This window comes from Lytechinus variegatus, chromosome 12 (genome assembly GCF_018143015.1).
Source record: "Lytechinus variegatus isolate NC3 chromosome 12, Lvar_3.0, whole genome shotgun sequence".
NCBI lineage: Eukaryota > Metazoa > Echinodermata > Echinoidea > Temnopleuroida > Toxopneustidae > Lytechinus > Lytechinus variegatus.
Window position 1 is genome coordinate 30,527,407 of NC_054751.1, and position 27,896 is coordinate 30,555,302.

At 36.8% G+C, this 27,896-nt stretch overlaps 1 protein-coding gene across 1 annotated transcript; it reads right to left on the bottom strand.

Annotated features, from left to right (window-relative positions):
- Positions 1–6,152: 6,152 nt before the first annotated feature.
- Positions 6,153–26,197, bottom strand: LOC121424930 (folate receptor gamma-like). The gene is made up of 6 exons (XM_041620824.1): positions 26,090–26,197; positions 19,994–20,184; positions 15,364–15,552; positions 14,012–14,147; positions 12,702–12,877; positions 6,153–10,729 (listed from the first exon to the last, which is right to left on the bottom strand). Exons 2-6 carry the CDS (start codon positions 20,162–20,164, stop codon positions 10,601–10,603), a joined length of 801 nt encoding a protein of 266 aa, XP_041476758.1. The 5' UTR covers positions 20,165–20,184; positions 26,090–26,197; the 3' UTR covers positions 6,153–10,600.
- Between the last annotated feature and the right edge of the window lie 1,699 nt (positions 26,198–27,896).

The following is a 27,896-nucleotide window of genomic DNA, read 5'->3' on the forward strand; positions in this document are numbered from 1 at the left end:
TGCCATGTAGACAACAACACTGCAATGTTCAGCAAGCCCAGAAAAACAAACTTTATTTAATGTAATGTTTTGTCACCCGACTTCACAATTAAATATCCAAAACATGGAAGAACACGAACACTTTAAATCTTTTCATTTACTGGTAGAGCAAACTAACTTTTGAGCACCACTGAATATGGGTTCAATGTATATAGTCCCTCCAGATTTCTGAATAAACATAGATCTGGGCCCTGTCTGACAGAAAGTTACGATTAATCCGATCAATCCAAAGTATATGGAAATCCATCATTGTTATCATTTTTTCTTTTGGAAATTTGCTCAATGTCTTGGAAACAAGAGAAGCACACTGAATTGTCACGAAAACAGTAAATGTATGAATATAATCACTTTGAGAAAATATTTTGAACGTGTAATTTCAGATGTTGCTGTGATTGATCAGATCAATCGCAACTCTGTAAGACGGGGCCCTGGTCAATGAGATTCACAAGATGGATGTGTTTGTGTAATTGCCCCCTCCTCGTGCTTGCATCATGACCAGTGATGCCCAGACAACTGAACTCTGTAACACCAAGTTTCAGTTTGCATTTATTTGCAAAATCACAATGGTGATCAATATCTGTGCAACATGCTTATTCAGGTAAATAAGGCCATTTATCAACCAATTAGTCATTGAAATTTGAAACAGATAGTAAATTGTGGTGATATGGGGCAGGGCTCCTGAATCAGGAGCTGCATAGATTTCGTTTATTGTTCATTGCATGAATTGGCTTGAAATCAATTACCAAATTATCTCAGAAATTTTTTTGAAATAACTAGGAATGCACATTAGTTTGATCTTTCATTTACCAGCACTAGATGGCATGTAGTGGTTCGAAAAGAAAACAGTATAATAATAATAAAATCTTTGCACTTAATGAGAGAACAGTTTCTGTTATCTTTATTTGTTGATGAAAACCAGGGATGAAGTTTGTGCAAGTGCAACAGATTTTGTTGTGTATTTTTCTTTCTCGTCCATGATGAGAATCTTGGACTCGGATGATATTTACAAATTTTGCATATTCGTGGGATAGGGGGGGGGTGTTTCACAGAGATATTTAAATTAAGTATGACTTAAGAGTCACACTTAAATGTCTAGTTACATGCAGGGTAAAAGGCATGACCCAATTGGTCAGATCAATGGGATTGCATGTTGCATAAATCATGTACGTGTCGGCATTTAAGTGCTAATCTAAGTCCTACTTTAATCATTGTGGAACATCCCCTTGTCTGGAATAATGCTTCAAGTTAGGTAATTATTTGACTTATGGAGGCTCAGGCTCAACTTATTTAGTCTGTTGTATTTGTGTGTGTGAGAGAGGGTGCACTTAAAGAGAAAGAGGGGCATGAAAGAGTTTTAAACGATTGTTAAGCATAGAGAATGAAGTGCTTTAAATTTAGAATAGGTGGAGTGAAAAACCTGTAAAGGGGAAGTTCACTCTAGACAAAACTTCATTGTAAAAGTAGCAGAAAAAATAAAAAGTATTGCCAAAGGTTTGAGAAAAATACATCAAAGAATAAACTAGCACATCAATGATGTGGAGCTCATCCGGCATCTTGCAACAAAATTTATCACAATTTCAATTTCAGCCAAGTTGACACTGTAGTGAATTATATTGGTGACGTAAATTGAGGATATAGAATTGAAATTGATGAAGAAATGACAGAAGCATTTTTGTGATCTATCTATGAATAAATTTCATATGAATTAAGTATTAATAATTATCTAGTCAGTTTCTTAACTCTGTGTAGAACCTTGGTGAACTTAATGTAGCTCTCAGATGGAACAAAAATATTCAAAATCAATCAACAAATAAGTAATTTTTGTGAGTTTTGAAAATATATGAATAAATTAGCATATTTAATGAGTTTCAAAATTCTAAGTTGAAATTTTGTATCACCACCTCGAGCTATCATATAAAGCAAATACAATTGAAATTGATCAACAAATGAAGAAAAAAAAACTTTTTTTTGTGATTTATGAATAACTTTTGCATAAATTAGAATAAATAATTTTCTGGACAAAATTTCTAAATTTTGTGTACAAGTTTGGTGGGCCTCATGAGGTTCTACCAGGTGTAAGAAAAAATATCAAAATCCGTCAACAATGAAGAGGCATTTTCTGTGATTTCTGAATAAATTTCGCACAAATTAGCATATGTAATTTTCTACTGAAAATTTCAAAATTCTGTGTAGAAGTTTGGTGAACCTCATAAAGTTGTGGAAGCGCCGTGGTGTAGCGGTTCTGACTCTCGCCTTGTAATCTGAGGGTCGTGTGTTCGAATCCTACCATGGCCTAGCGCCCTTTGGCAAGGCGTCAATCCACACTTTGCCACTCTCACCCAGGTGCTAATTGGGTAGGGGAAGGCGGGGTAAGTTGAGCATAGGGGCAAGTTGAGCCACCACCCCCAGGCCTATAATGAATGAGTCAGACATTGTGGCGGTGTCATGTATTGATGACCCATAGTATAACCCCTAACCCCACCACATTGTTTTCAACTTTGAAACAAAAAGTAGTTTTTTAGAGGGAAAAGTATGAATTTCAGCCAAAAAAGTAAAAAAGAATGTGAAATAGATAAGTACTTTATTCACACACACGTCCTTAATTTAGTAAAGATATAATAACAACATTGTTAGTCCAGGTACCGATCTTCATTCTTGTCATAGTCTTTTATATGATGGATGCATAATAAATGTGTGGATACAAAATTATCGCACTAAGTTCGGACTGGGGTAAGTTGAGCCAAACAGCATGGGGCAAGTTGAGCCATGGTAATTCTTATGGTAATGTATCTTAAAAAACAAACAAACCATAAAAATCGATTGAAATGCAGGCTGAAAAGAGCAAATTTACATGACTGCTCTTTTCCTTTTAAAGGATGTTAGTATTTATAGAGAATTAGCAAGTGAAAAGACTTTAAACAAAAAATTGACATGCTGGTTCTCCCCCATACATTTTGTATGTAGTTTTTGTGGCTCAACTTACCCCAGACGGTGGCACAACTTACCCCATATATGGGGCAAGTTGAGCCATTTGACATCGGTTTTTTCAAAGGTCACGATGACTTTCAGTGTGGGGGTAGAAAGTTACATGTAGGTGAAAAACATTTCCCAAGAATCAAATTCAAAGGCAAGGTACTTATTTCTACAATAGTACTAGTCATATCAATTCTAACATGCAAAATGCAAAAAGTGTCACAACTTACCCCGCCTTCCCCTACCGGTAGGAAACAACCGTCATTGTGGTTGGTTTAGCAAGTTTGCGATTAACAGGCTGCTTGGAATGCTATGAATCCAGTGACCGGGTAATAATTGTGAAGCGCTTTGAACAGTCGTAGATTGATAAAGCGCTATATAAATGCCAATTATTATTATTATTATTCTACAAGATGAAAGAAAAAAAGTAAAAATCAGTCAACAATTAAAGAAGAAAAAGCATTTTATGTGAATTTTTGAAAATATGAAATAAATTAATTTAACATAAATTAGCATGAAAATTGTTCTAATCAAAATTTCAAAATTCTGTGTAAGAGATTGGTGAACCTCATGAAGCTCTACAGTTGGAAGAAAAAAAATCAAAATCGGTCAACAAATAAAGAAGAAGCATTTTATGTGAATTTTAAAAATTAATTTTGCATAAATTAGCATAAAAATAGTTCTGGTCAGAATTTCAAAATTCTGTGTAGAAGTTTGGTGAACATCATAAAGTTCTACCAGATGAAAGAAAAAAAATCAAAATCGGTCAACAAATAAAGAAGAAGCATCTTATGTGAATTTTTAAAAATATGCATGAATTACTTTTGTATAAATTAGCATAAAACTTGTTCTGGTCAGAAATTCAAAATTCTGTATAGAAGTTTGGTGAACCTCATAAAGCTCTACCAGATGGAAGAAAAAAAAAAATCGGTCAACAAATAAAGAAGAAGAAGCATTTTATGTGAATTTTTAAACATATGCATAAAATAATTTCGCATAAATTAGCATAAAATTGTTCTGGTCAAAATGTCACAATTCTGTGTAGAAGTTTGGTGAACCTCATGAAGCTCTACCAGATGGAAGCAAAAGATTCAAAATCGATCAACAAATAAAGAAGCATTTTTTGTGAATTTTGAAAAATGCGCCTAAATTAGCACATTTAATGGATTTCAAAATTCTGTGTAGAAGTTTTGAATCCCCCACCTAGTGCTATCATATAAAGCAAACAGAATTGAAATCGGACTTGAAATGGCAAAGTAGTAGCATTTTGAAATTGTGGACGGACGCCACGCCAAGGCATAAGCTCATCTTGCCCTTCGGGCCGGATGAGCTAAAAAGTTATTAGAATATGATTTATTTGATTTGTGACGTCATATGTGAGCAGCATTCCTACATAGCGAATGGTAAAAGATCAATGAAATGTCATTTTCTCAGAAAATTGATTTTTTTTTTTACTGTACCTATTGTATATCAATAGACATCATTTCACACACGATCATGACAAGAAAACAAAAATAAGTCACCAGGAACCGTATAAAAATTGAAATTCATGCATTTTATACTACATAACGTATGGGGTAGCTGCTCGTTTATGACATCACAAATCCATAACTTAGAATTCTAATAACTTTCTTAATCGTTAACGGATTTGTCACCAGTATATTTTACCATTCTCATTATACTTTCTACAACTGGTTTACTGGAAACTGGTTCAGGAAACCAGTTTGGAAGATCGCATTGCTAGCGTTCCCATTTTATCACCCAAAAGTGGTTTTCAAACCACTTCATGTAAAGCGGCCTTGTTGCTACGGGAACACTCTTAGCGGAGTGACATCTTTTGTGCAAAACTTGAAACCGCAGCGTTGGCAACACACACACAGAGTGTGGAGTAGCACTTCCCTAACGGGTATGTCAAAGCGATCTTCAAAAGTACATCGCTTCCAAGACCGCTTCAAGCATTCTCATTTAACGTCAAGTTTCCAGTAAACTAGCTTTAGGATGGGAGTGAAAACGGTGTCTAAGCAAGTAAGCATCCTCATCACAATCTCCTGAACTGGTTTCCAGAACTACTTTACGTTAAAAGTAGGCTTGATCTGTCAGGGACACTTGGTGGAGTCAAGTTTCACACAAAATTTGAAACCACAGTATCGGCATTCTACACACAACGTGTGCTGAGTTGCACCCACAACATGCACACTCTTGTTTTTCCAAGCCATGATCACTTCCGGTTGTGTTCTCGACTACGCTTAAAGTGGTCTTGAAAAAAACACATTGCGAAGTGTTTTTCGCCAACTGGTTTGAAAGACCACATAAGATGGCTTCCAAGATAGATTCAAACGTCCCCATTACATACACATGTGCACTGGTTTCAACAAAGTTAGTTTTAGGACAAAGACGAGAACGGGGTCATATTCTCATTCACTTTAAAAGTAGCTAGATAGCATCACTCTGTAAGGAATTCAAGGAATAAAATAATTATTGTAACTTGTTAATCTCAATGTTTTTAATTATATTCATGATCAAATCAAATCTTCTCATATCAACATGATATACAGATCAAACATGATATAAAGATTACACATAATATGAAGTCCAAGTACAAATATGTGAGATATACTATAACTTTCCTTGTATCAACAATTTTAAGCATTGGAAAAAAATGGTTAAATTCTGTGATCTTGTTACATTAGAACATTTCAAAGGGTACATGCAGAAAAAAAACCGAACAGCATTGGAGAAAAATATGACTGAAGTAAAAAAGGGACCAATAAATAGGATAGGAAAAAAGTATTAAAAATTTATCTACAACAAAAACGTTTAAAAAGTTTTATTAAATGAACATGGCAACTTCACAATACAGTACACTATGAGAGAGTTCACACTAGTGTAAAACTGTCAATGCTTGGCCAAATACATGTAGTTTGCTGGTCAGTTTACATTGCTGCTGACAATTGTATGCAAAATATTGGTTCATGTGTAATTTAGGCCCTATAAGAAAGCTCAGTGGCCGGGCTTTCACCAAATTCTTAGCAATCAATTGCATATTAGGATCAATGCAATCAATTACAAATATCGGTCTTACGATCAATATTAGGCTTTGTGTAAAAGGGTCAAGGAGGTGTGTTTTTCGGAGGTGAAGGCATGCAGTAGGGCCAAGCATCTTATGTACTAAAGCAAGTTACCATTATAAGCTACTGAAATGGCATGGCCTGATTGGTCAGAACAAGTTTTTGTTGAAAAGCATGGGCTAATATATCAAAAGTAAAAAACAAAACATTTAAAGGCCATTGCAACTTGCATAATTCTTATGCATGTAGAGCACATTATTGTACAAGTATGAGATGGTAAGAAGGGTTATTTTAAAAGAATTTCTCTAGATTATTGTTAAAAGTATTGAATCCAGATTTCTGAATCAAAGTATATTAAAAAGAAAGATATTGACAGATCACACATCAATAGAAATGTAAAATAACATGAGAATTATACCTCAACATGAAAACAAATGAATGAACAAATGATCATGGAAATTCTATTCTAAAAATTATTGCAATTTCAATTTAAAATCATACATGTTGAAATAGTATCTGTACAATGCTGTCCAATGTAGATTTAAATATCGAAACATACGTCTTCACAATTACTGGAAGACATTTATTTAGAGAGAAACCGTTTAATTAAAAAATAATCAAATTTGGAGGATTCTTGAGGTGAACAACGTCAACTCTTTCTCACAAAAATGATGACACGTCCTACAGCTACAACTTTCTTTCTCAAAAATATACAAAATGGCAGTGTATTCTTTGGTATCACACACAAAAAAGGAAAGAAAACAAATTACCGTAAGTGATATTACATGAGAATTTTCAATTAATCTGTTACATTTTTTTTTACAACATTTTACAACAAATGCATGTACTATCAGTATTATATTATTTTTTAATTTTATATCATGATATAAGTGTATTTATGATGTAGAATTTGTGTAAATTTAGTTGTTTTTTGTTTGATATTGATTGTATTTTTATGTAAATGATTGTAAAGGGTAATGCAATTCGGCTATTCAGCCGCTATAGCACCCTTGTTGCATTAAACTGTTTTAAATAAATAAATAAAGAGAATGTACTGTACATTGGATAAATCATCTTATACATGAATATCATATCTATATTAAAATTATTATAAGTCTGTCACCATTAGTATATACATTTACACATATAGAATAGTAATAATTTTACACATTAGATATTAAAATAATCATATTCTCATTGTTTAGTACTAAATATAAACAACTCCGTAGGCTTAACTGATGAGACACAAATATTTCTCTTGCTGGGAAAATATTTGAAATTATGCTTCAGGAAGCCCCAAATACATTAATTATAACTAATAAAATCTCGTCACTCTGAATGGAATAACAAATGTACATACATTAAAACAATGTCAGGTGGACTGTACTGTCATGCCGAGGAGGCCATTTTAAAAAGCTGTTTGGAAGTTAAGAGCGACTTTAAGAACGGCTGGTGATCCTTACTTGTGGTAAATAATTTACACAAAAAATGTTCTTTGGTGCGGAAGAAAGGATCACCAGTCTTTCTTAAAGTCACTCTCAACTTACGAACAGCTTTATGAAACACCCACCTGGTCAATTTCATTCACATAATTCACAAATATCTTTTGTGTGCATCAGACTAGGGCAGTACTTGTTTAATTCATCCCTGAAGAGCAGATTAAAATTTCCATTACACTTTAAGAAGTCTTTCAAAACCTAGATAATGATGTATCAAAATCAATTATTGCTTTAAAACAAAATAGAGGCTTTGAATGTCTTGGATTGACCCTTTTCCTCAATGTATTCCTTTCATGGTTAATATTTCAAAAGGACATGTATTGCTTTGCTCTCAGCATAGGAACACATTAAAAATGATGAAGTGCTTGTACGTCATCACGTTGATGCATCCCACGTGGTATTCAACAAATTTAACATGGTCTTAAATACCTAGGCATTTCGCTCTCATCTAGCACTTCATGCAAAAAATCAGAATAATGTTTCAAAGCGCTGTAGATAAAATGGTTTAGCACAAAACAAGTCCCTGGCTGCAAGTCACTGATTAATGCCTTGTGCAAGGACTTCTGGTTTGGAACCATATCTACATCATCATTTTTTTGTAATCCATACAGTCATTAATAAAGGGATTTCACTACAATCATTAACATGTAAACTTCTGTCAAATCAGCAAGTGCAAGTTGAACTTTTAGCTTCCTTGTAAAAATGCTGTATATCAAATCGATCTGTGCACCAGCATTCTGAATGAAGGATACTGCCTTCTGAGGAGTACTTTATCAACAGTTGCTGTCCGGCAAGTTATCAGACCTCACAACTTTCCTTGATTTTGATTGGCTGAGAAGCGATGTTACTATGGCAAGTTGGCAACAGTTAGATAAAATGAGGCTTGTCAGATAAAACATCTGAGGAGTCTTTTCCTGTAACGCTCGGCTGACGTAAAGGTGGAATCTTGCATATTCGTAAGTTGGAACTGACATGATTACTGATTGCAGATCTCTAAGTTTCATCATCATTAACACCTATTTTCATCACATACATGTAGTATACAAATATGTAAATCACACATCCCTGATTCTATAGCACTTATTTTCTATACAAGTATCACCCTGACAACCGAATAATGATGCACCAGATGATCAGAGCCTATTGTCACAATATTACAATCAGTAATATCAGATCACCCCAGGTGGGCTACATGGAAAAAAGGACAGCCACCCCCCCCTTGGGACATTTTTTTCATCCAATTCCCAAATGAAGAATCCAGAGTGAAGCTAACCAGGAAGGAGAAAGGTCCTCGGATGTAATAGTCACGCCTCAGGACACCTAACCTCTCCTACAGACGATTTTCCATTTGCCAGGGAAATTTCCCTTCTGAAGAAGCTGAACTAGATGGTGAAATATACAATACCAACTACAAATATTCAATGATCATGAGTGCAATCCTTCTGAATATTACACGAGTGGGACAGTTGAAGAGTGAAATCAATGATGCGAAGCTGGGTTGAATAGACTGCTTCAACTTCCACTGAATATAATATCCGAATGGTCGCATGAATGAAAAACCATTGAATATTTCTTTTTAAAAAGACACGATTTGGAGACATATTAAAATGAAGACCAAATAACCCTAAATACATTGAAAGCTAGGCCTAGATGGAGCAAAGGACTAGGACAGTATGATTGGATCGACATGTGCCTAGCTTTACCTTAAAATTTTGCCTGCCTGTGATGTGTGATTCAGGTTAGCACATGCAGTTTGTCATGTGTGTAGGCACAGGCCACGGTACATGTTTTTTTTATTGAGTTTGCGATTTATACTGCAGATTCCTCTGGTCTCTGGATGTCATGAGTGCACTTGGATGCCCCATTCACTTTCTCTATGCATTGGCTTCAGATCATTATTCTGTCAGTTTTCCCCATTAATGCTATGATATATAAATGTGTCCCAGAGCTACCAAGTCTCATGCATTATGCGTGAGACTCAAGCATTTTGGACTCTTGTTCATCCCCTCAAATCTCTGTCTCATGCAACTATCACAGCCCATCCCCATATACATTGTACACAATGTCTGTGATCTCACTCAGATTCACAGAAAATCTCACGCATAGCTGGTCATTGAACTTGGCATCTCTGGTGTCCTGAAGGGAAAAAAAATCCTTACAATCTGCAAGGTCATAATATCAGTTTGAGAGTACTGTACATCACACACTGGGTTTGTTTAGCATCAATGTCAATAAGTTCACATGAAATCATAAAGTTTTTTTTGTAAAAAAAATCCATCCAAGTTATCAAATAATCACTTGATAGATTTGGTAAGAATTTTACCAATTTGGCAGACCTTCAAGCCATCATAGCATAGATAATGTGTTTGTATTTGAGACCAATTGCACAACAATTTTAAAATGTGATAAATCACAAACACATTTTGTGACAGAAAACATTTTTAAAAAGCGAATGTTTCTTTGGTAAAAATCAAATTGTCTCATATATTGTAAAAAAAAATTCATATTGTGACAATGAAAATCCCATGAATGTTCTTCTTTTCTATACTCTATAAAAGCTCTTTCAAGTCTTTTGCAAGCAATAATTTTTAGTATTCATGGAGGTTATTGGTATTTTACGACAGATGAGAAGACTTGCAAGTGAATCTTTGATTTGTAAGAGGCTCTTATCGGAAAAGGGTCACGAACGGCCATTTAGACTTCGTGAACGAATGTTTCCCATCTGTAAATCATCACAAAATATTTTCCCTGAGAAATGTTTTCAACTTGTTTTGTGATTTTAAGCTTGGGGTTCCAACTCTGAAATGAAACCCGGCCTACAGCAAGCACGATGCATGCATAGCATGGATTCCATATGAATGGGTACCAAACACGACACTTGCCTCCTGGAAATGAATTGAAGAGCCTAAGAAATAGAAAGCACACACCATAGAAAGCACCCCCTCTTTTTTTCATTTCGTTAGTACAGCTCTGGAAGATCAGTGTGGTAAGATCACCTCGTATCACAGGGCGAAGCCTACGTCAATGATGCAGCCACCTAGTGGCGAGAAGGACTGTTGTGGTCGCCATGGCAGTGGTGAAGATTGCATATTGCTGTGGTCCTGGTCGAGCAGCATCTCCGACCAGCTCCTGAGCCTTGGCAAGGGCAACCTAAGCGATGGAATTCACAAAAATGATAATAACAATAATTCACAGTCAGGGAATATCTTTGCTTTATACCAAATTTGATTTGCAGTTTTGACCATAAGAGAAAGCTCTCAACGTTCCTTACATCTCTATTTGAAAGTATGCTACACAAAAAGAAATTGTATAGCAATCTTTAAAAATTATGGAGCTCATTTCAATGCGATACTAGGAAAATTATTCCCTGATAGTACTTGTACATGTATAGCGCCTTACGAAAATTAGAAAGAAGGAATATCACATAAATATTGAAAGAGAAAGATCAACCCTGCATTCCAGAGAAGCGGAACTCTAGTCAAGGCTTGCCGTCCCGCTACATCACTGGGATCAAACCAGGTTACACGCTCGTGAAATGCTTGCATCTGATTGGTCGAGAGCAAATTACTTTGTGGAACACACTGCCAAAATGACTCAAAATATTCTCTCCATGATCCTAAGGCTAAAGATAAAGGCCAGTTGTGGTAACAATTTCAAAATTGGTTCGTACAGAATCCAAGAAGATGACCACCCAAGTGTCTGTCGGTGAAACCAGGGACTCAGTTTTAAGGGAAGTGAGAGTGATAACTCGCTATTGCTCTCCTTAATCCATTTTTGGTAGAGCAATTGCTTAACAAGAGTGACAGTCAATGATCAAACTGTTAGAGTCAACCTTGAAAACCTCATTCTCTGTCAAGATTTTGTATACAACACGCAAGTACATTATAAGCAATAGCACACTCGCAAGAATTACATTAAACAGTTTAATGAGATAAATATTGCATAGATCTAGATCTATATCCGATTGTTTGTCTCCTTTGGTTGTGGGTTGTAACTTAGTGCATGTTCCTCCATCAATTTTGAAATCAGACAAGAGAGCTCCCCTTGTATGTCAAAGAAGAGCTTTTTGTAGTGCTCTCCTAATGCTCCCCTTGAAAGTTTTAGGAGAGCTTTTTATTGCTCCCTCATAATTACAAGTGGAATGCCTCTGGCCGTCTCACCTGCATCACGCGATTCACCATAGCAGCAGTACTGACTTTGAAAACTACTATAACTCGCACAAGATGTTCAGTGATACTTGGTTACTCTTATTTCCACGTTTAATGAACTAGACCAATACACTTACAGAGATAGGATGGTAATTCAACAAATACCCCCAATGTGGCCAAAATTCATTGACCTCACATGACCTTTGACCTTGATCATGTGACCTGAAACTTGCACAGGATATTCAGTGATACTTGATTACTCTTATGTCCAAGTTTCAAAAGTCAGATCAATAAACTTGCAAAGTTATGATGGTAATTCAACAGATACCCCCATTATGGCCAAAGTTCATTGACCTTTGACCTAGGTCATGTGACCTAAAATGCACACAGGATGTTCAGTGATACTTGATTACTCTTATGTCCAAGTTTTATGAACTAGACCAACATACTTTCAAAGTTATGATGGTAATTCAACAAATACCCCCAATTCGGCCAAAGTTTATTGACCCTAAATGACCTTTTACCTTGATCATGTGACCTGAAACTTGCACAGGATGTTGAGTGATACTTGATTACTATTATGTCCAAGTTTCATGAATCAGATCCAAAAACTTTTAAAGTTTTGATTGTAATTCAATAGATACCCCCGAATCGGCCAAAGTTTATTGACCCCAAATGACCTTTGACCTTGGTCATGTGACGTGAAACTCATGAAGGATGTTTGGTGATACTTGATCAACCTTATGTCCAAGTTTAATGACCTAGGTCCATATACTTTCTAAGTTATGATGTCATTTCAAAAACTTAACCTCAGGTTAAGATTTGATGTTGACGCCGCCGCCGTCGGAAAAGCGGCGCCTATAGTCTCACTCTGCTATGCAGGTGAGACAATAAAACTGAGTCCCTGTGAAACCAGTGTTTAATACAAATACTTTCATTTATCGTCAATTTATTGAATTCTTGAGATGACATACCTGATCATTAGGGTTTCCGCCATTAGTAGGATCAAACCAGAGAGTCATACAGGCGTCAGTATCAGCAGGGACCACAGAGTAAGACTTGTTCCAGATGTTCTCACACATGTTCTTGGCATTCCCAAACTTGGCCTCAAACGTCTCGCAAGTAGCATTGGCGGGGCATTCGTTCTCACCTAGGATGAGAAGAAATTGGATATCACTGTAATAATGGCAACAATATACCGTGGAGCTACTAACGGATGGAGATCCATCTTCCAATTTGTCTGTTATTGCTTCCTTCAGGAGAAGAAACAAGATCTGATATCTCGGCAAGCCGCCAGGAGAAAGTAAGAGCCCGCTTTAATACGTAACGTGATAATCCGCTCGTAAAATCTGAGGTCAGAGATTCTGTAAAGGTCCCTTCGATGTACAGCTGTACAGAAAATGACGTTCTTCCACATAACTTCCCTTCAACTCTAGTTTTTTTCAAAATTGAAACATGACTTGCTGTTCTTCCAACGTCCAAATCTTCGTACGGATTCCTGAAGTACGTCTTTGATGTAAAGATGAACTTCTGAGATAATCCCCTTTGCATACATACCTAATACTTCACAATCTGATTCGACCCAGCAAATTACTACGAAGAAAGTTGAATAAGGTTATTTTAGGTTATATCTGTCTTCCCTTAAGTTCAACCTTTTCCTGTATTCTCCTGTCTTAGAAATTAAAATGAGGGGAAAAAGCATACTTCGAACTTGATTTTGATGCTAAGATTATTTGTTCAGTTTTGTTCGCCTTGATAATATAATGATGAATCTACGAGGAATTTCTTCGTTGATTGCTGCATAGTCGAGTATCCTCGGGTGCCCCACCTACTCCTATTTGTGTAAGTTAAAGGTGAGTGTGATGACAGGAGCTCCAAACTCACTCCGCTCAGGCCTAAGCACCAGACCGTTTTGGAAAAATATAATTATTTAGGTCACATGCAGTTGGAAGAGATAGATCTAGACCTAACTTTTATGGTATTTTGTTAATTATGATCTGTAAATTTTCTTTTGATTAATATCACCCATTGGGTCTATATCAGCGCATGGGGCTACTAACGTTAGTAGCTCCATGATCTGATTTACAAGTGGCCTGTGAAATGCGCTGGGATGGACCCTGCTGTGAGGGGATTAGCAGTGCCATGCATGGGGCAAAGCGTTCTAGAGAGCCAAATCTCCATCCATTATTAGCTACATGAATTATAAATATACATTTTAATTGTAATCATCACTGTACCAAGACTATAGGAATCACAGGACTAAGAAGTGAATGGGTTAACTCACCTGACGACCAGTCCCATCCTTTAGACCAGTTATCTAGGCAGGTGTAGTCATTCCTGCAAGCCTCAAACCACACAGAGCAATCGGTGTCACACAGCGGCACATGCAGGAAAAGCTCATTCCTTATACTGATGTAGTGCTGGGAAGACAATTGGGATACACAGAGAAGAAAAGGGTGAATTTATCCAATAGATAGATAGATAAATGGTTTATTTGATAAAACTCATACATCATGGCGGCCAAGCCGAATTGTGATGCATTTACATATAAATTGAAATAAATCAATACATTAAAAATGAAATACATATCATTGAAATGAATAATAATAATAATAATAATAATATCAATGAAAACAAGAGAGAAAAAATACCTGAAAATATTACCGGAAGATCAACCCCTTTCTCATTGAAAAATGTAGCATGAAGGAATTAAAGTTGATATAAGAAGGAAATAAATATCCATACATGTAGATTTGGTTTTTAAACAAAGCCTACATGTATATCCTTTTAGTATAACCTGTTTATCAATGTAGTAATTAACCAAAATCTTCTGGATTCATAATATCCTCAGTTGAAATGCCAAAAAACTAGCCTCTTCCATGATTTCCAGGGAAAATTAGACTCTCTCAGGAATGCTGTTAGTATGACAACAGCAGGCAATTTTAATTTTTAGAGCCATATGTAGCCCTTTTTATGAATGTGATAATCAACAGAGAACTTTTGTTGATTTAGATCATTTCCCCATAATGATTAGTACAAACAAGTGGAATGCCTCTGGCGGTCTCACCTGTATCACGCGATTCAATATAGCAGCAGTGCTTACTTTGAAAACTACTATAACTCGCACAAGATGTTCAGTGAGACTTGGTTACTCTTATTTCCACCTTTTATGAACTAGACCAATACACTTACAGAATTATGATGGTAATTCAACAAATACCCCCAACGTGGCCAAAGTTCATTGACCTTACATGACCTTTGACCTTGATCATGTGACCTAAAATCGCACAGGATGTTCAGTGATACTTGATTACTATTATGTCCAAGTTTCATGAGTCAGATCCATAAACATTCAAAGTTTTGATGGTAATTCAACAGATACCCCCAATTCTGTTAAAGTTCATTGACCCTAAATGAACTTTGACCTTGGTCATGTGACATGAAACCAATGCAGGATGTTCAGTGATACTTGATGAACCTTATATCCTAGTTTCAAAAACTTAACCTTCGGTTAAGATTTGACGCCGTCGCCGTCGAAAAAAGCGGCGCCTATACATGTAGTCTCTCTGCTATGCAGGTGAGACAAAAACGACTAAAAATCAGAAAAATTTTGTAAGAGCTTTATAGAAAACTTACCGGTACAAGCCATGGGCCTACATTGGGAGAGCACTCGTAGAAGCATAGATCCTGTCTCATCCATTGCTCGCAGGACGATGACAGGGGCGTGTTGCAATGGTTCCATGTGAAGTTATACCACTTTGTCTGGACGTGAAGGTCCTCTGAGATTTCTTCGGTGCAACAAGAACGATTCCGCCATGGTGTACACTTGAGGTGGGTACAAGAAAAAAGTTCCATTACATGTATCTTTGGGGACCACAGGGGGCCTGTCTTCTGTCTTACAAAGAGTTACAATCGATCCAATCAAACTCAACTATATGGATCTCCATCAATGTCATCATTTTTCTACAGAAAATTTGTACGATGTCCTTTCTGTTAACACAGAGAAGCACACTGAAAAGTAAAAAAAACCCAGATGTTTTAATGTACATCACATCTAGAAAATATTCTGAACAAACATGTCTTTTCGTTGTCGACCTTGCTAGCTTTCCATAGTTGTGGTTGATTGAATCAATCACAACTCATTATGATAGGGCCCTGAAATATGTTTGACTTTAGAAACAAGGCAAAAGCGATTTTGTGTCTCGCCCACTTATGAAAATAACCAGAAATATTGTGATTTGCGAGGGCATGCAACAGCATTGTATCGAAACTTCATTGTGAAATGACTGGGATCGAATAACACTTGTCATAAGAGCTTTGCACGTAAACTTTAATGTTGACCTGAAAATGACCTTTAACCTTACCATGTGACCTCCCACTGCAGCAAAACATGCAGGTCGCCTAAGTTCATCTACCATCCAAGTTTTGTTGAAAAGAGACTTGCGGTTACAGAGTTAGGTGTCATGAGAGAGTCTTGCATGTAAACTTTATTATTGACCTGAAAATGACCTTTGATCTAACCATGTGACATCCGACTGCAGCATCACATGCAGGTCCCCCAAGTCCAACAACCATCCAAGTTTGGTTGAAAAGTGACTTATGGTTGCGGCGTTAGGTGTCATAAGAGAGACTTGCATGTAAACTTTAACGTTGACCTGAAAATGACCTTTGACCTTACCATGTGACCTTCGATTGCAGCATAACATGCAGGCCCCCCTAAGTCCATCTACCATCCAAGTTTGGTTGAAAAGTGACTTACGATTGTGGAGTTAGGTGTCATAAGAGAGTCTTGCATGTAAACTTTAACGTTGACCTGAAAATAACGTTTGACCTTACCATGTGACCTCTGCCCACACCAAAATCGATAGGCTTCTTCGTTATACCATACTCAACTTTCATGCCAAATTTGAAGACAATCGGAGAAGAAATGCAGCTGATAGAGCGCTCACAAGGAAATCTCTGTGGCGGATGCGGCGGCGGCGCAACAAGGCCAAATCCATAGTATCCTCCGAACTCTGTTCGGGGGATACAATAATAATTCAACCCTAAGATATACAATCATTCATACTTGATTACCCTGATGTCTATGTTTCATGAACTACATGTGTAGATCCGTAAACTTTTTAAGTTATGATGCCAATTCAACAAATACCCCCAACATGGCCAAAGTTTATTGACCCTAAATGACCTTTGATTTTGGTCATGTAACCTGAAACACACACAAGATATTCAGGGATACATGTACATGGTTACTCTTAATATGTCCCAAGTTTCATGAACTAGAACTATAAACTTTTATTTAAGGTTATGATGGCAATCCACAAATACCCCCAACAGTTTCAAAGTTTGTTGACCCTAAATGACCTTTGACCTTGGTCCTCCTGTGACCTGAAACTCTCACAAGATGATCAGGGATACTTAATTGCTCTTATGTCTAAGTCTTATGAAGTAGATCCATAAAATTTCAGTTATAACAAATACCCCCAACATGGTCAAAGTTCATTGACCCTAAGTGACCTTTGACCTTAGTCATGTGACCTGAAACTCAGGCAGAATGTTCAGCAGTGTTGTAGTGCCTTGATGCTCGGCCTTGGCCTTAAGGCCTACTTTTTCAAAGCCTTGGCCTTGAGGATTTTGAGCCTTGAAATTTCAAGGCATTTTCAATGCATTTTCCCAGCTTTTTCAAGGCATTTTGTTTGTTGTACTTTCATTTTTTATATAAGTAATTATAAATGTTACTATGTTATTAGTAATTGTTCTGTATATTCAATGGCACTACTTCCAGTCAGCAGTAGTAAGTGTACTAGCAGTGCCATAAATTGTGATCATCACCATCATCAAGAATTATCATATTCATGTATGTGACAAAGAAAACAGTAATGATGAAAAATAGCATTATTTATTGGTAACATGTTGTAATCATGACTAATGATGATATTAATGATAGTAATAATCATTATGATAAAGGTTTTAGTGATTTGATGACAGGAATAGTTCTGACAGATCTGACAGCTAATTTTGACAACAATTTTCATAAAGAATAATAACAAGGACTTTCCTTGTGTTATTTCCTTTGGCCAAGAAGAATGATTTAAGTCTTAATGATATTTTGAAAAGATTTGGTAAACTTGAACACAATCTTCAATTTTATCATATCCAAATGGGTTATGTCAATGGCATGATGAACCAAAAGTTTTGAGGGGCCAAGCATGGCATATATATAGAGCAAAATTTCTGCCAAAAAAAGTTGAAAGCGATTGAAGTGAGTGAGCGAGCAAAATTTTCACCCTCTTACTATAAGAAAAGCTCATTTTTGTGACAATATGTTAAGAAAATAATATCACATTTACTCCTTTACCTTTTCTTTTTTTCCTTTTCTAAGTTTATTCTTGGTGGTGGAACTTCTCTCTCTTTTTTTGAGGGGGGGGGGGGGGGTTCTGATATTTTTAAAGAGGTGAGAAAGAGGGAATATAACTTTATTTTTTTAGTATTCTTTATTCCGGTTTTTGAGGTAAAATAAGTGTAGAAGATACAAGAAATGAAAATTGAAATTCAAAAGGGGTTGTGAGCAGGAAAAAAACATGAAAACAGACACGAGTCCTAAAAGTGACTCATTTTCAGGTCAGCATTTGAAAATTTCAACTTGTGATCTCTTGCCTCCTTCCCCGAAAAAATACTTGTAGGAAAAAATGCCCCCCTTTTCCAAAATCGAAATGCTCTTTTTTCCAAAAGAAATATGCCCTTTCAAAATGAAATACCTTTTTTTAATAGTAAATCATACATTTTAGGTTCGAAAATCGTCAAATTTTGGATCGTGCTTGCATCATTTACTGTTTAGTACAGTGTTAATCCTATTCATGGTTACAGAACTGTTTATAATTTTCAGGTTAGAATATCACAAATTTTTGGTTCGCGTTCTGCACTTGCATCAATTATTGTTAGGTACATGTAAGGTACTCATTATGTTCCTGTTTACAAAAGAAATGTTTAGAATGTCCAATTTTCAGGTTGGAATATGACAAATTTTTGAGCTCGCGCTCTGTGCTTGCATTATTTGATTGGTGAGTTATGTATCATATTTATGAGTCACTAAACATGCTAAATGTAGTCCTTATAACAGCTTACTTTGCAGACCTGTCAGTATATTAAAATTTCAGCTCCCGCTTCATTCTTTAGTTAGATACACATCTTTTTCAGGATTACAAAAACAGTCCGGAATATTCAATTTCTATGTCTCAATGTCAAAAAGTTTTTGCTTATGATTCGCACTGGCAACATCTCGCAAGGAGGCCCTTTTAAAAGTAATTAGCAAGTGCTGTAATTGACCAAACATCGAGTTTTTCAACTTCAAAATTGAATTTTTTTAAACCACTAAATCAAAATATCTATCTTATCAATGAGAAATCACTAAAAAGGCTTTGGTCAACTTAATTTCCACAAAATACACAACTACTTCACGTAGTTGATAATCTTTTTTTGAAAATATCTGTTTGCACCAAATGCCAATTCTGACAAATAAGTGCCCTTTTTTTGGCTTTGATCCCCCAAACAAAAAAAAAGTTCTGCTGCCCCTGTCCCACGGAGTCGAGAAAGACATAAGTTGAGAATAGGCATGCCAAGATCAGATGACCGTGATAATAATTATTGCAATGTAAATCACATAAAAAATAATAAATTATATAAATTTAATGATAAGAACAATAATTATACGTACAAAGGTAACTATATTATTATTTTAATATAATGTCTAAATCTACCATGAAACTGTTTTTGTTTTTCATGTACAAAAGTAAAAAATTTTGGTTCAGTTCGCTTGCTCTCACCTATTAAAGTTTGAAATGCCCTGGCCTTGGGTTTCCATGCCTTGGCCTCAGCCTTGTGTATTGAAGCCTTGGCTTTGGAGGTTTATGCCTTGACTACAACACTGATGTTCAGTAATACTTGATTACCCTTACATGTATGTTCAAGTTTCATGAACTAGGTCCATATATGACATTTCAAAATTTTACCTTGGTTAAGATTTGAATGTTAACGCCACCGTCGGAAAATCGACGGTGGCGTTAACAAAAACTCTCTATTTCCACATAAAACAATGACACACTTTTCTCATTTACTGTTAATGAAAAAAAACTAGTTCCACAGAGATTCTTCCTTTTATTTTGGGATGACAACCAAGCGAGCATAACCAAAAAATTACAAAAATAATCATGCTGAAGGTTGAAATAATTCACAAAGTTACAAAGGGCATGAAGTGTCAAAGACTAACCTGGCTGAAGAGATCACTTTCCGGTCCAGGCTTATCCTTGTGATACTTGCCATTTAGGCACCTATCAGTGTAGTATTCAACGGTCCTCTGTGATTCAGAAGACTCAGCCAAGCACAGGTCCACTGAGATCAGGACCAGGGCCAGGAGAGAGGAGATGAGTGGTAATTCCATTGCAGTTCTTGTACGAATATCTAAAGGTAGATAAAAATGAGTCATAAATAAGAACAAATATATTCTTCAAATGTATGGTAACCCCCCCCCCAAAAAAAAAATAGTTACATTTGTATTGTTTCTAGTGCTTAAACAACCTTTTAGGTGTTTCATAAAGCTGTTCGTAAGTTAAGAGCGACTTTAAGAACAACTGGTGATCCTTTCTTGTCGTAAATGGTATATTCATTTGCGATGGTTTGGCACGTAAGAAAGGTTCACCAGTCGTTCTTAAAGTTGCTCTTAACTTACGAACAGCTTTATCAAACGCCTCACCCTCTCTGCATTCCCATGGGGAGCATTCTAAAAAGAATTCCAAGACTAAACTGCTAACTATACATAGGCTTTCGCATCTACTGGGTACCCTTTTAGCACCTGGGTGACTGAAGAGTGGCAAAGTGTGGAGTGGAAGTGTGGATGCGCAACCATGGGGTCTCATGTATACTGAAAACAAGTATTGGCGTATAAAACCTTACCCTTAACAAGTACTGGAAACAAAACGTTACTCTTGGCAAGTATTCCTTGAATTGAAACCCTAAACACGTACAGCGATATTTCAATTGTTCCAGATCTATGTCTATCGGTCATCAGTTTTACCTTTACCTACATCATTGGGTTTAGAAGGAGGACAGCCCCACCTCCCACACGTCGCGCAAGTCGTACTCTAACCACGTAGTGTTGACTCTTGGGGCAAAAAGTACATCCTTTATCAAACATTTTAATCTTAATTTTTTATACCCTCGCAAATTTGACCGTAAACTCGTAGCTGTCCTAGAGAAAATAGACACCCTTTTTTCATTATTTTAGTGTTTTTGACACCCTTATTACCTTATGATCGTAACATGCTCTATCTTGAAAAAGATATTTTTACATGTATTTTGGTTATGCATGGTATCCACTCCTCAAATATAAATTTGTACAACTGTACAAGAGCCTAGTATTCAATTCTTAATCAATGTATCAACTATCATCCTCCAAAATAGATTTCACGGGAGCATTTCATCAATTTTTTCATCCGACCAGTTTGCAAGATCTGACAAATTTCTTGATATTGGTTACTGTCGGATGAAATGGGACCTGTCGAATAAAAGCATCCAATAAGTGTTAGAAAGTGTTATACAGTTCATATACACTTACTGCCACTCAAGTGGTGAATGAGTCTGCAACAAAGCTACATATACATGTACTATGGATAAAAGACAAACGGAAGTACACGCACAGGGATACAGCCTTCCATATCACATCTCATAAGCATAGAGAGAAGATTCTTTAAGAAATATCATTAAGCCAATTGTGATTTACAAATTTCAAATATTTGATTTGATTTATTTGGTCAACAAGATTCACATGTTAACAGGTTATGAAACAAATTGCCTATCAATTTACCTGTACATGTATGAAACACAACGGTAGGAATTAATGGGACCAGAAAATAGCACAAGTGCTTGTCGAGCCTGTCCCCAAATATATTAAAAATGTATCTTTAAGAAGAGATAAAAACAAAACAAAAATTAAATTACAATATAAATATACTCCATGTAAATGGGTTATCAGCAACACATTTTTTTTTATTTTCTTAATTGCAGTAATTATATACTGTGCAGTACATGTAGCCTGGGCAGTGTGCATTACTTATAAGGTCTGATTTCTAAGACTATACTTTCTCTAATCTTTCACTTTTACCTTCCCTGCTTTTCATCTTGATCCCCTGACAAAGAACTCTTTGTATTCACCTGTATAGTATACTGTGTAGATACTACATGTAAGATGCTAACATGACCCTGAGTAAATCAGTCTTGTATTAAAATGCAATCATTGAGTGCACAAGTGTATCATTTCAGCATGCTATATTCTAGTAGAAATATCACATATATACTAGGAACATAACACTTGTCTAGAAAGAAACAAATAAACAAATGAAATGGACATCGGGGTGTGGCCCCCATCCCCAATTTTTCACGACCAAGAAACCAAAAGAGAAAGTTAAAGGGATAAGGATGAAATATAAAGCCTATTATTTTCAAAATGTCATGTCAAAATCTATCACAAACTTTGATTGTTGTATTGAACACTGAAATTTTGCTCGCTCGCTTCGCTCGCAACTTAATTTTACGTGATACGCCAAATCAAGCCCCCTCAAATTTTTTTTTTCTTCATGTCTAAGTACAATAAGCAGTCCTTAACAGGTACCTTTTCGATCAGTTTAAAACGTATATAAAAATTTTCTGCTCGCTCTTTGTGCTTACATTATTAATGTAAGGATGATCACCAATTGATGTCTCATCCTTTCCATGATTTACAAAATATGAATGGATGAGTGTCTAATTTTAGGTCTAAATCTCGAAATTTTCCGCTCGCGTTTCTTGCTCGCATCAATTGTTTAGTTATTCTGTTTAAATTACAAAAAGTGTACGTAATTTCCATACTCGAGGTAAAAATATCCAAAAAAAATTCAGCTCGCGCTTCGCGCTCGCATTATTTGATTGTTGAAATATGTAACGTCTTCATGACCAACTGCAAGCAGTCTTTTAACAGGTAAATTTTCCATCAGTTCATAATGTGTATCAAAAATTTTTCTGCTCACGCGTTCTTAGTAATTACTTAGTTGCATACACATCTTTATCAGGATAACAGTGCCCAGAATTTTCAAATTTTAGGAAAAATACATAACATTAAAAAAGAAAAATTGCCTCGTGCTTCGCGCTAGCATTATAAAGTAAGGATTATGATATTGTATATATACATGTATATTTAGGTTGATTTATAAGAATATAGCTAAAGAAGTGACATTACGACTTTCCCTTCAAAGAAAAAAAAAAAAAAAAAACCTCTTAGAGCGGCCGATCGGGGAAAAATACCTGTATGGCTGAAAAAAAATTCCGGGCCCCCCCCTATTGGCGAAGGCTGGATCCGCCCCTTGGCTAGAGCATGATTATGAACCAGGCCAATCATGCATTGACTTCTAATATAATAAACCGAGGGTTTTTATGCGACTGCTAAGAAAGCACAAATACCCGTAAGCAAGCAAACCAGGGGACCAACGGCTTTAGGTCCTCTCCAAGGGACCTGGTAATGAGGATAAATGCCTTACCAAAGGGCACTAGCGCACCACTTGGGAATCTTACCCGGGTCACGGAAATCCGAAACCCCCGCTCTACTGACTGAGCCATCACAACTCCATATTATAATATTAATATTACTAATATGTGGCTAATTATGTATTGTACCATGGACTGATTCGCACCAAATTTTGGTAGTGGAGGAATTTCATCATGCTCTAACAAAATATGGCATGAAAAAATCTGAAATGTAAAAAAATAGTTTTTTTTTTTCATCATGTTAGGTACAAGGTAAAAGAGATAAGTTGCAACAAACAATTACATCAGAACATCTTGAAAATCAAGGGGGGGAGTCAAATGTATTGTTGTACACACACATGGCCGGAACTATTTCCAAACACCCCCTAACCAAGTTTTTCTCTTTGTGCAAAATAAACCCCTAAACAAGTTTTTTCACTTATTCACACATTTTGGCCCTTAAACAAGTGATTGCCAGAATATAACCCCGGGGAGAAGCTCAAGGGAAAAAACAAGAACATACCCGAAACACGTCTAGCTAGTCGTGAAAAACAAAGCTTTGGAAAAAACATACCCTAAATATGTTTGACCACTAGCGTACCTAACGGGGGGCAAACTGCCCCCCCCCCCCGACGAGTCACAACTAATGCAGGTGACGTATCCCTGCCCCCTGACGAGTTACAACTGCACCAGGGGACGTGCCCCCCCCCCCTTTGAGAAGCAAAATCAATAATTTGTAATGTAAAAATGCAATGAAAACATCCTTGATTTTTTTTCTTTTTGTTGCTTGTCAAAATATCCTCCAAAAAATTTGCCCCCCTTTTGGACTATTGACCATTCTTTCAAAACTACCTATTTTTTCAGTGTTTTTGATACCCTTCCTTATTTCTCAGAAATTACACATTTTCTTCCAGAGTCATTTGACACATATTTTTATTCATACATACAAACATTGGGAGCTAATTTTATTGGATCCTTCTGTTCAAACTTTTTGAGACCATTTCCACAACTGGTAATTTATCTTTCAGTCCAGCTACCATGGCAACCTTGCTTTTGATTGTGACATTTTAAAGTTTCAGTTAATTTCCCAAAACCATTATATGCACATCCTGGTCGGTAAGCAAATGAGGGGAGTGATTACATCATCCACTCACTATTTCTTTTGTATTTTATTATATGAAATGTTCAAATTTTCTCCTCATTTGCTGCATGTGAAACAAAATTCTCTTACTTCCCGAAAATGTGGAATTAACATTGTTTCAACATTTCATGTTTCAGCCATTAAGTTGGTCCTTATTGTCAAATATGTAAAAATCGAAATATTGTAGGCTATAAAAGGATTTCTTTCTTTTTTGTCGATATGAAAAGAAAATGCTAATGCTATGCTTTGGAGTGGCTTTTCATGTTCTTTTTCTCAAAAAGACAAAAATGCTATGCCTTGGAATGGAAATTTGAGTGTAAAAATGGGGGTCCTCTCCACGGCACATACCCACTATGCATATGAGTCCCCCCCTTCAATAATCATGCGAGCAGTTTGTTTCCTTAAATTTCTGTATGGTATACCATCATACCATGTATACGGCTAGACAGGAATAACAGTCGTTTCTGGGGATTTATTCAACAATTTCTGACATTTTACTGTAATCCCCATGGGCATGGAGCCAACGTAGTTCAGCGGAACAACCAAAATACAGAGACTGAAGCTTTTGGTCTAGTATATTATACGGCATGCCATTGATTATGTAGAGACCCAGCCCCAGGAGTGTGAAATAGACTAGGCCTATAAGGCTATAGAAATTAGAATAACGGGGGATTTCTATTGGTATACAAATAGCGAATAGGCATGAGTGCGATGGTGCGAGATTTCGCATGAGGTGAAAGAAAGATGCTCTATTCAACGAGGCGTTAGCCGAGTTGAATAGAGCGTTTCTTTCTTTCACCGAATGCAAAATCTTGCACCATTGCACGAATAAGAATATTCGCTATTTGTGTTGTACAACGCCTCGGAATCTAGCGAAAATATGAAAAAAAACAAGAGTTTTTTTCCTCCAGTAATCTATGAAAAGGGAGCAAAAAGCAAAATCCCACAAGCGCACATGATCGATCTTGGACAGCGTTGCGCATTTAGCCAGCGGGCTGTACGCGCATTGTCACCTTATTCAATGAAATCGCATTGTGACGTCACCTCTAAAGCCGTGCAATGGTACATTTTGGATGGTACGTCTTGTGTGCAACGGTAGGAATGTGTGACATTCAGCCTCCCATTTGATCGCGTACAACAAGCTAAGTAGGCGTTGTACAAAGTTGTATATGGCCTTTGGGTAGGCTTTATGTACTGTACACTGTACAGCAGTCAATTGGATCCCATACTAGATCACAGCCACTGGTTGCTTGGAGATGATGAATAGGATGGGGGGTCGGGTGTCCGGACACTTTATATTTTTGAACAATTGAAGCCTTCTTTTTTTATCTTTAGATTATACTAAATTCAATAGTTGTAATCATCTTCTATTTTGTTCTCTATAAAATTTCCTGACATAAAAATTGATAAAACTTCCCTTGTAAATTTTTTCTGAATGACTTTCTAAAATTGATCGTCCGGGCACACAACCTGTCCGGACACACAACTGAGTACATACATTTTTACTTAAGTGCAGTGTACCATGACAATTAACGGTCATAATTTATACATCATCATTCAGCATTTGTACAGGTTATCACAATTAACACCGTCTTCCCCAATTATCAAGAATTGTACCGTATTTGCAGTAGTTACTAGTAGAAATTAAGCGAACAATGTTCATTTCCAAACCTTTTCTTGATTCAGCCCAGTGCAGAGGAGCGCAAGCAGATCATCGTCCGAATCCGACCCATTGAGTAGTAGCGTATTTTACGCCGTCGAGCCAGCATCGCTGTCGTCGGCCAGCGTGAAATAATCACAATGTATGCGAAACTCAGCTATTTATAGTCTCCGAGAGCTGCCTTACGCATATCGCATATAAGCAGTAGTACTATAGTGCGTTGCGCCCGTCGAACGCAACAAAGCTATAGACCAATTTCACGGCCGGTTTATGTATTTGGCCCTCTATCGGCGACGCCATTGCTGCGGTGGGCAAGTGCGCTGACCGCGATTGGCTCTGTGTACAAATTCAATGAAAGATTACAGATAAGCTCTAATATTGTGTCATTAACTTCATCATAAATAAATAAAATAAAGCATAGACACCTGGGTAGACGATGTAAGACAATGGCCATATCTGACCGATGAAGGTATGATGAATTTTTGCACTTTGGCTACTTTTTCCCCTTAGATTTGTCAGTAAAAGTGAGTTGATGATGACCAATAAGAATCGCTGTTGGTTTTCATCAGGGAGCTCACTACTTGTGGCTTGTAAATTGTGTTAGAGTAGCGGGAGAGTGAACGAGACATAGAGTGAGAGAGAGAGAGAGAGGATGAGAGAGGGGGGGGGGCAGAGAGTATGTGTGAGAGGAGGGGGATAGTGAGAGGGGAATAGTGAGAAAGGGGGGGGGGTAGTGAGAGAGAGAGGGGGGGCTAGCGAGAGAGTGTGTGAGAAAGGGAGAGAGAGGGATAGTGTAATACAGAGAAGGGGATAGTGAGAGGGAGAGAGAGAGAGGGATAGTGTGAGATAGAGAGGGAGAGAGAGAGAGAGAGAGGGGGAGATCGAGAGGGGGACTGATATTTCCATCTAAGCATGATCAAATAAATCCCCCCTCCCTCCCCCCCCCCACAAAAAACCACCACCACCACATTTTATGCAGGCCTATAAGTATCCAAAAGGAGGGGGCAAGGCAAGAGAATAAAACAGAGAGGAAGGAGAAAGGAGGAAGGGGAAGAGAGATCCACTGGCGACGCATTCCTTCATCACGGCCTGGAAACCTATGCAGGGAGTACGGCTTGACACACAAACAGGCTTCATGAGTCCAAGGCGAGTGAATTTCACATTCACTTTGCTTCCAATCCTGAAGCTTTCTCCAATTGTTGTGGCAATTGAACACAGCACAGCTGCGACCTGAACTTCTCCGATTAATGCTCATTGTGAATCTTACAAGAAATCTGCTCAATTGGTCCAAAATAAAAAAAAATCGAACGAATGTACCAAATACCCTATTGACTTGTGTACTATAAAAGTTGATTCGCCCACCGCAGCATGGCGACCAGTCTGCTGCCCTCTCACGTTGTGAAATTGGTCTATATTCAGGGGCCTTGCCCTTAGCAAAATATAGGGGACAGAATTTACAAAAGCGCCATTTTTGGCATGTGGGTCCCTGTTATCAAAAGCATTAATTCTAGATAGGGCCCCGAAATCGGTGAAGGGCACCCTATTTTAAAATGCTACATTATGCAAGTTTTATGCAACTTATGATTCACCATATCTCACTAAAAATAATTTTCGAATTCCCAATTTTTGTGTATTGGGTCTTCTTTTTCTAAATATTCAGCTGCAGGTCGATTTTTTTTTTATAAAATTGGTGTCAATTCTTAAGATAAATTTATGCAAATTTCATGCAAATTATATGCAAAAACACATATTTCATCATATCTCGACCTATAGAATTGTCAAAATCACAATTATTTTTTCCGCATGTGTCATTGGTAC

What these genes read in the sequence shown, in the direction of transcription:
- LOC121424930 (XM_041620824.1), bottom strand. Translation starts at nt 20,164, where the DNA reads ATGGAATTACCACTCATCTCCTCTCTCCTGGCCCTGGTCCTGATCTCA. An exon ending in AAAGTGATCTCTTCAGCCAG is followed by an intron (nt 15,553 to 19,993) that starts GTTAGTCTTTGA and finishes ACCCACCTCAAG; the next exon opens with TGTACACCATGGCGGAATCG. An exon ending in TAGGCCCATGGCTTGTACCG is followed by an intron (nt 14,148 to 15,363) that starts GTAAGTTTTCTA and finishes TTGTCTTCCCAG; the next exon opens with CACTACATCAGTATAAGGAA.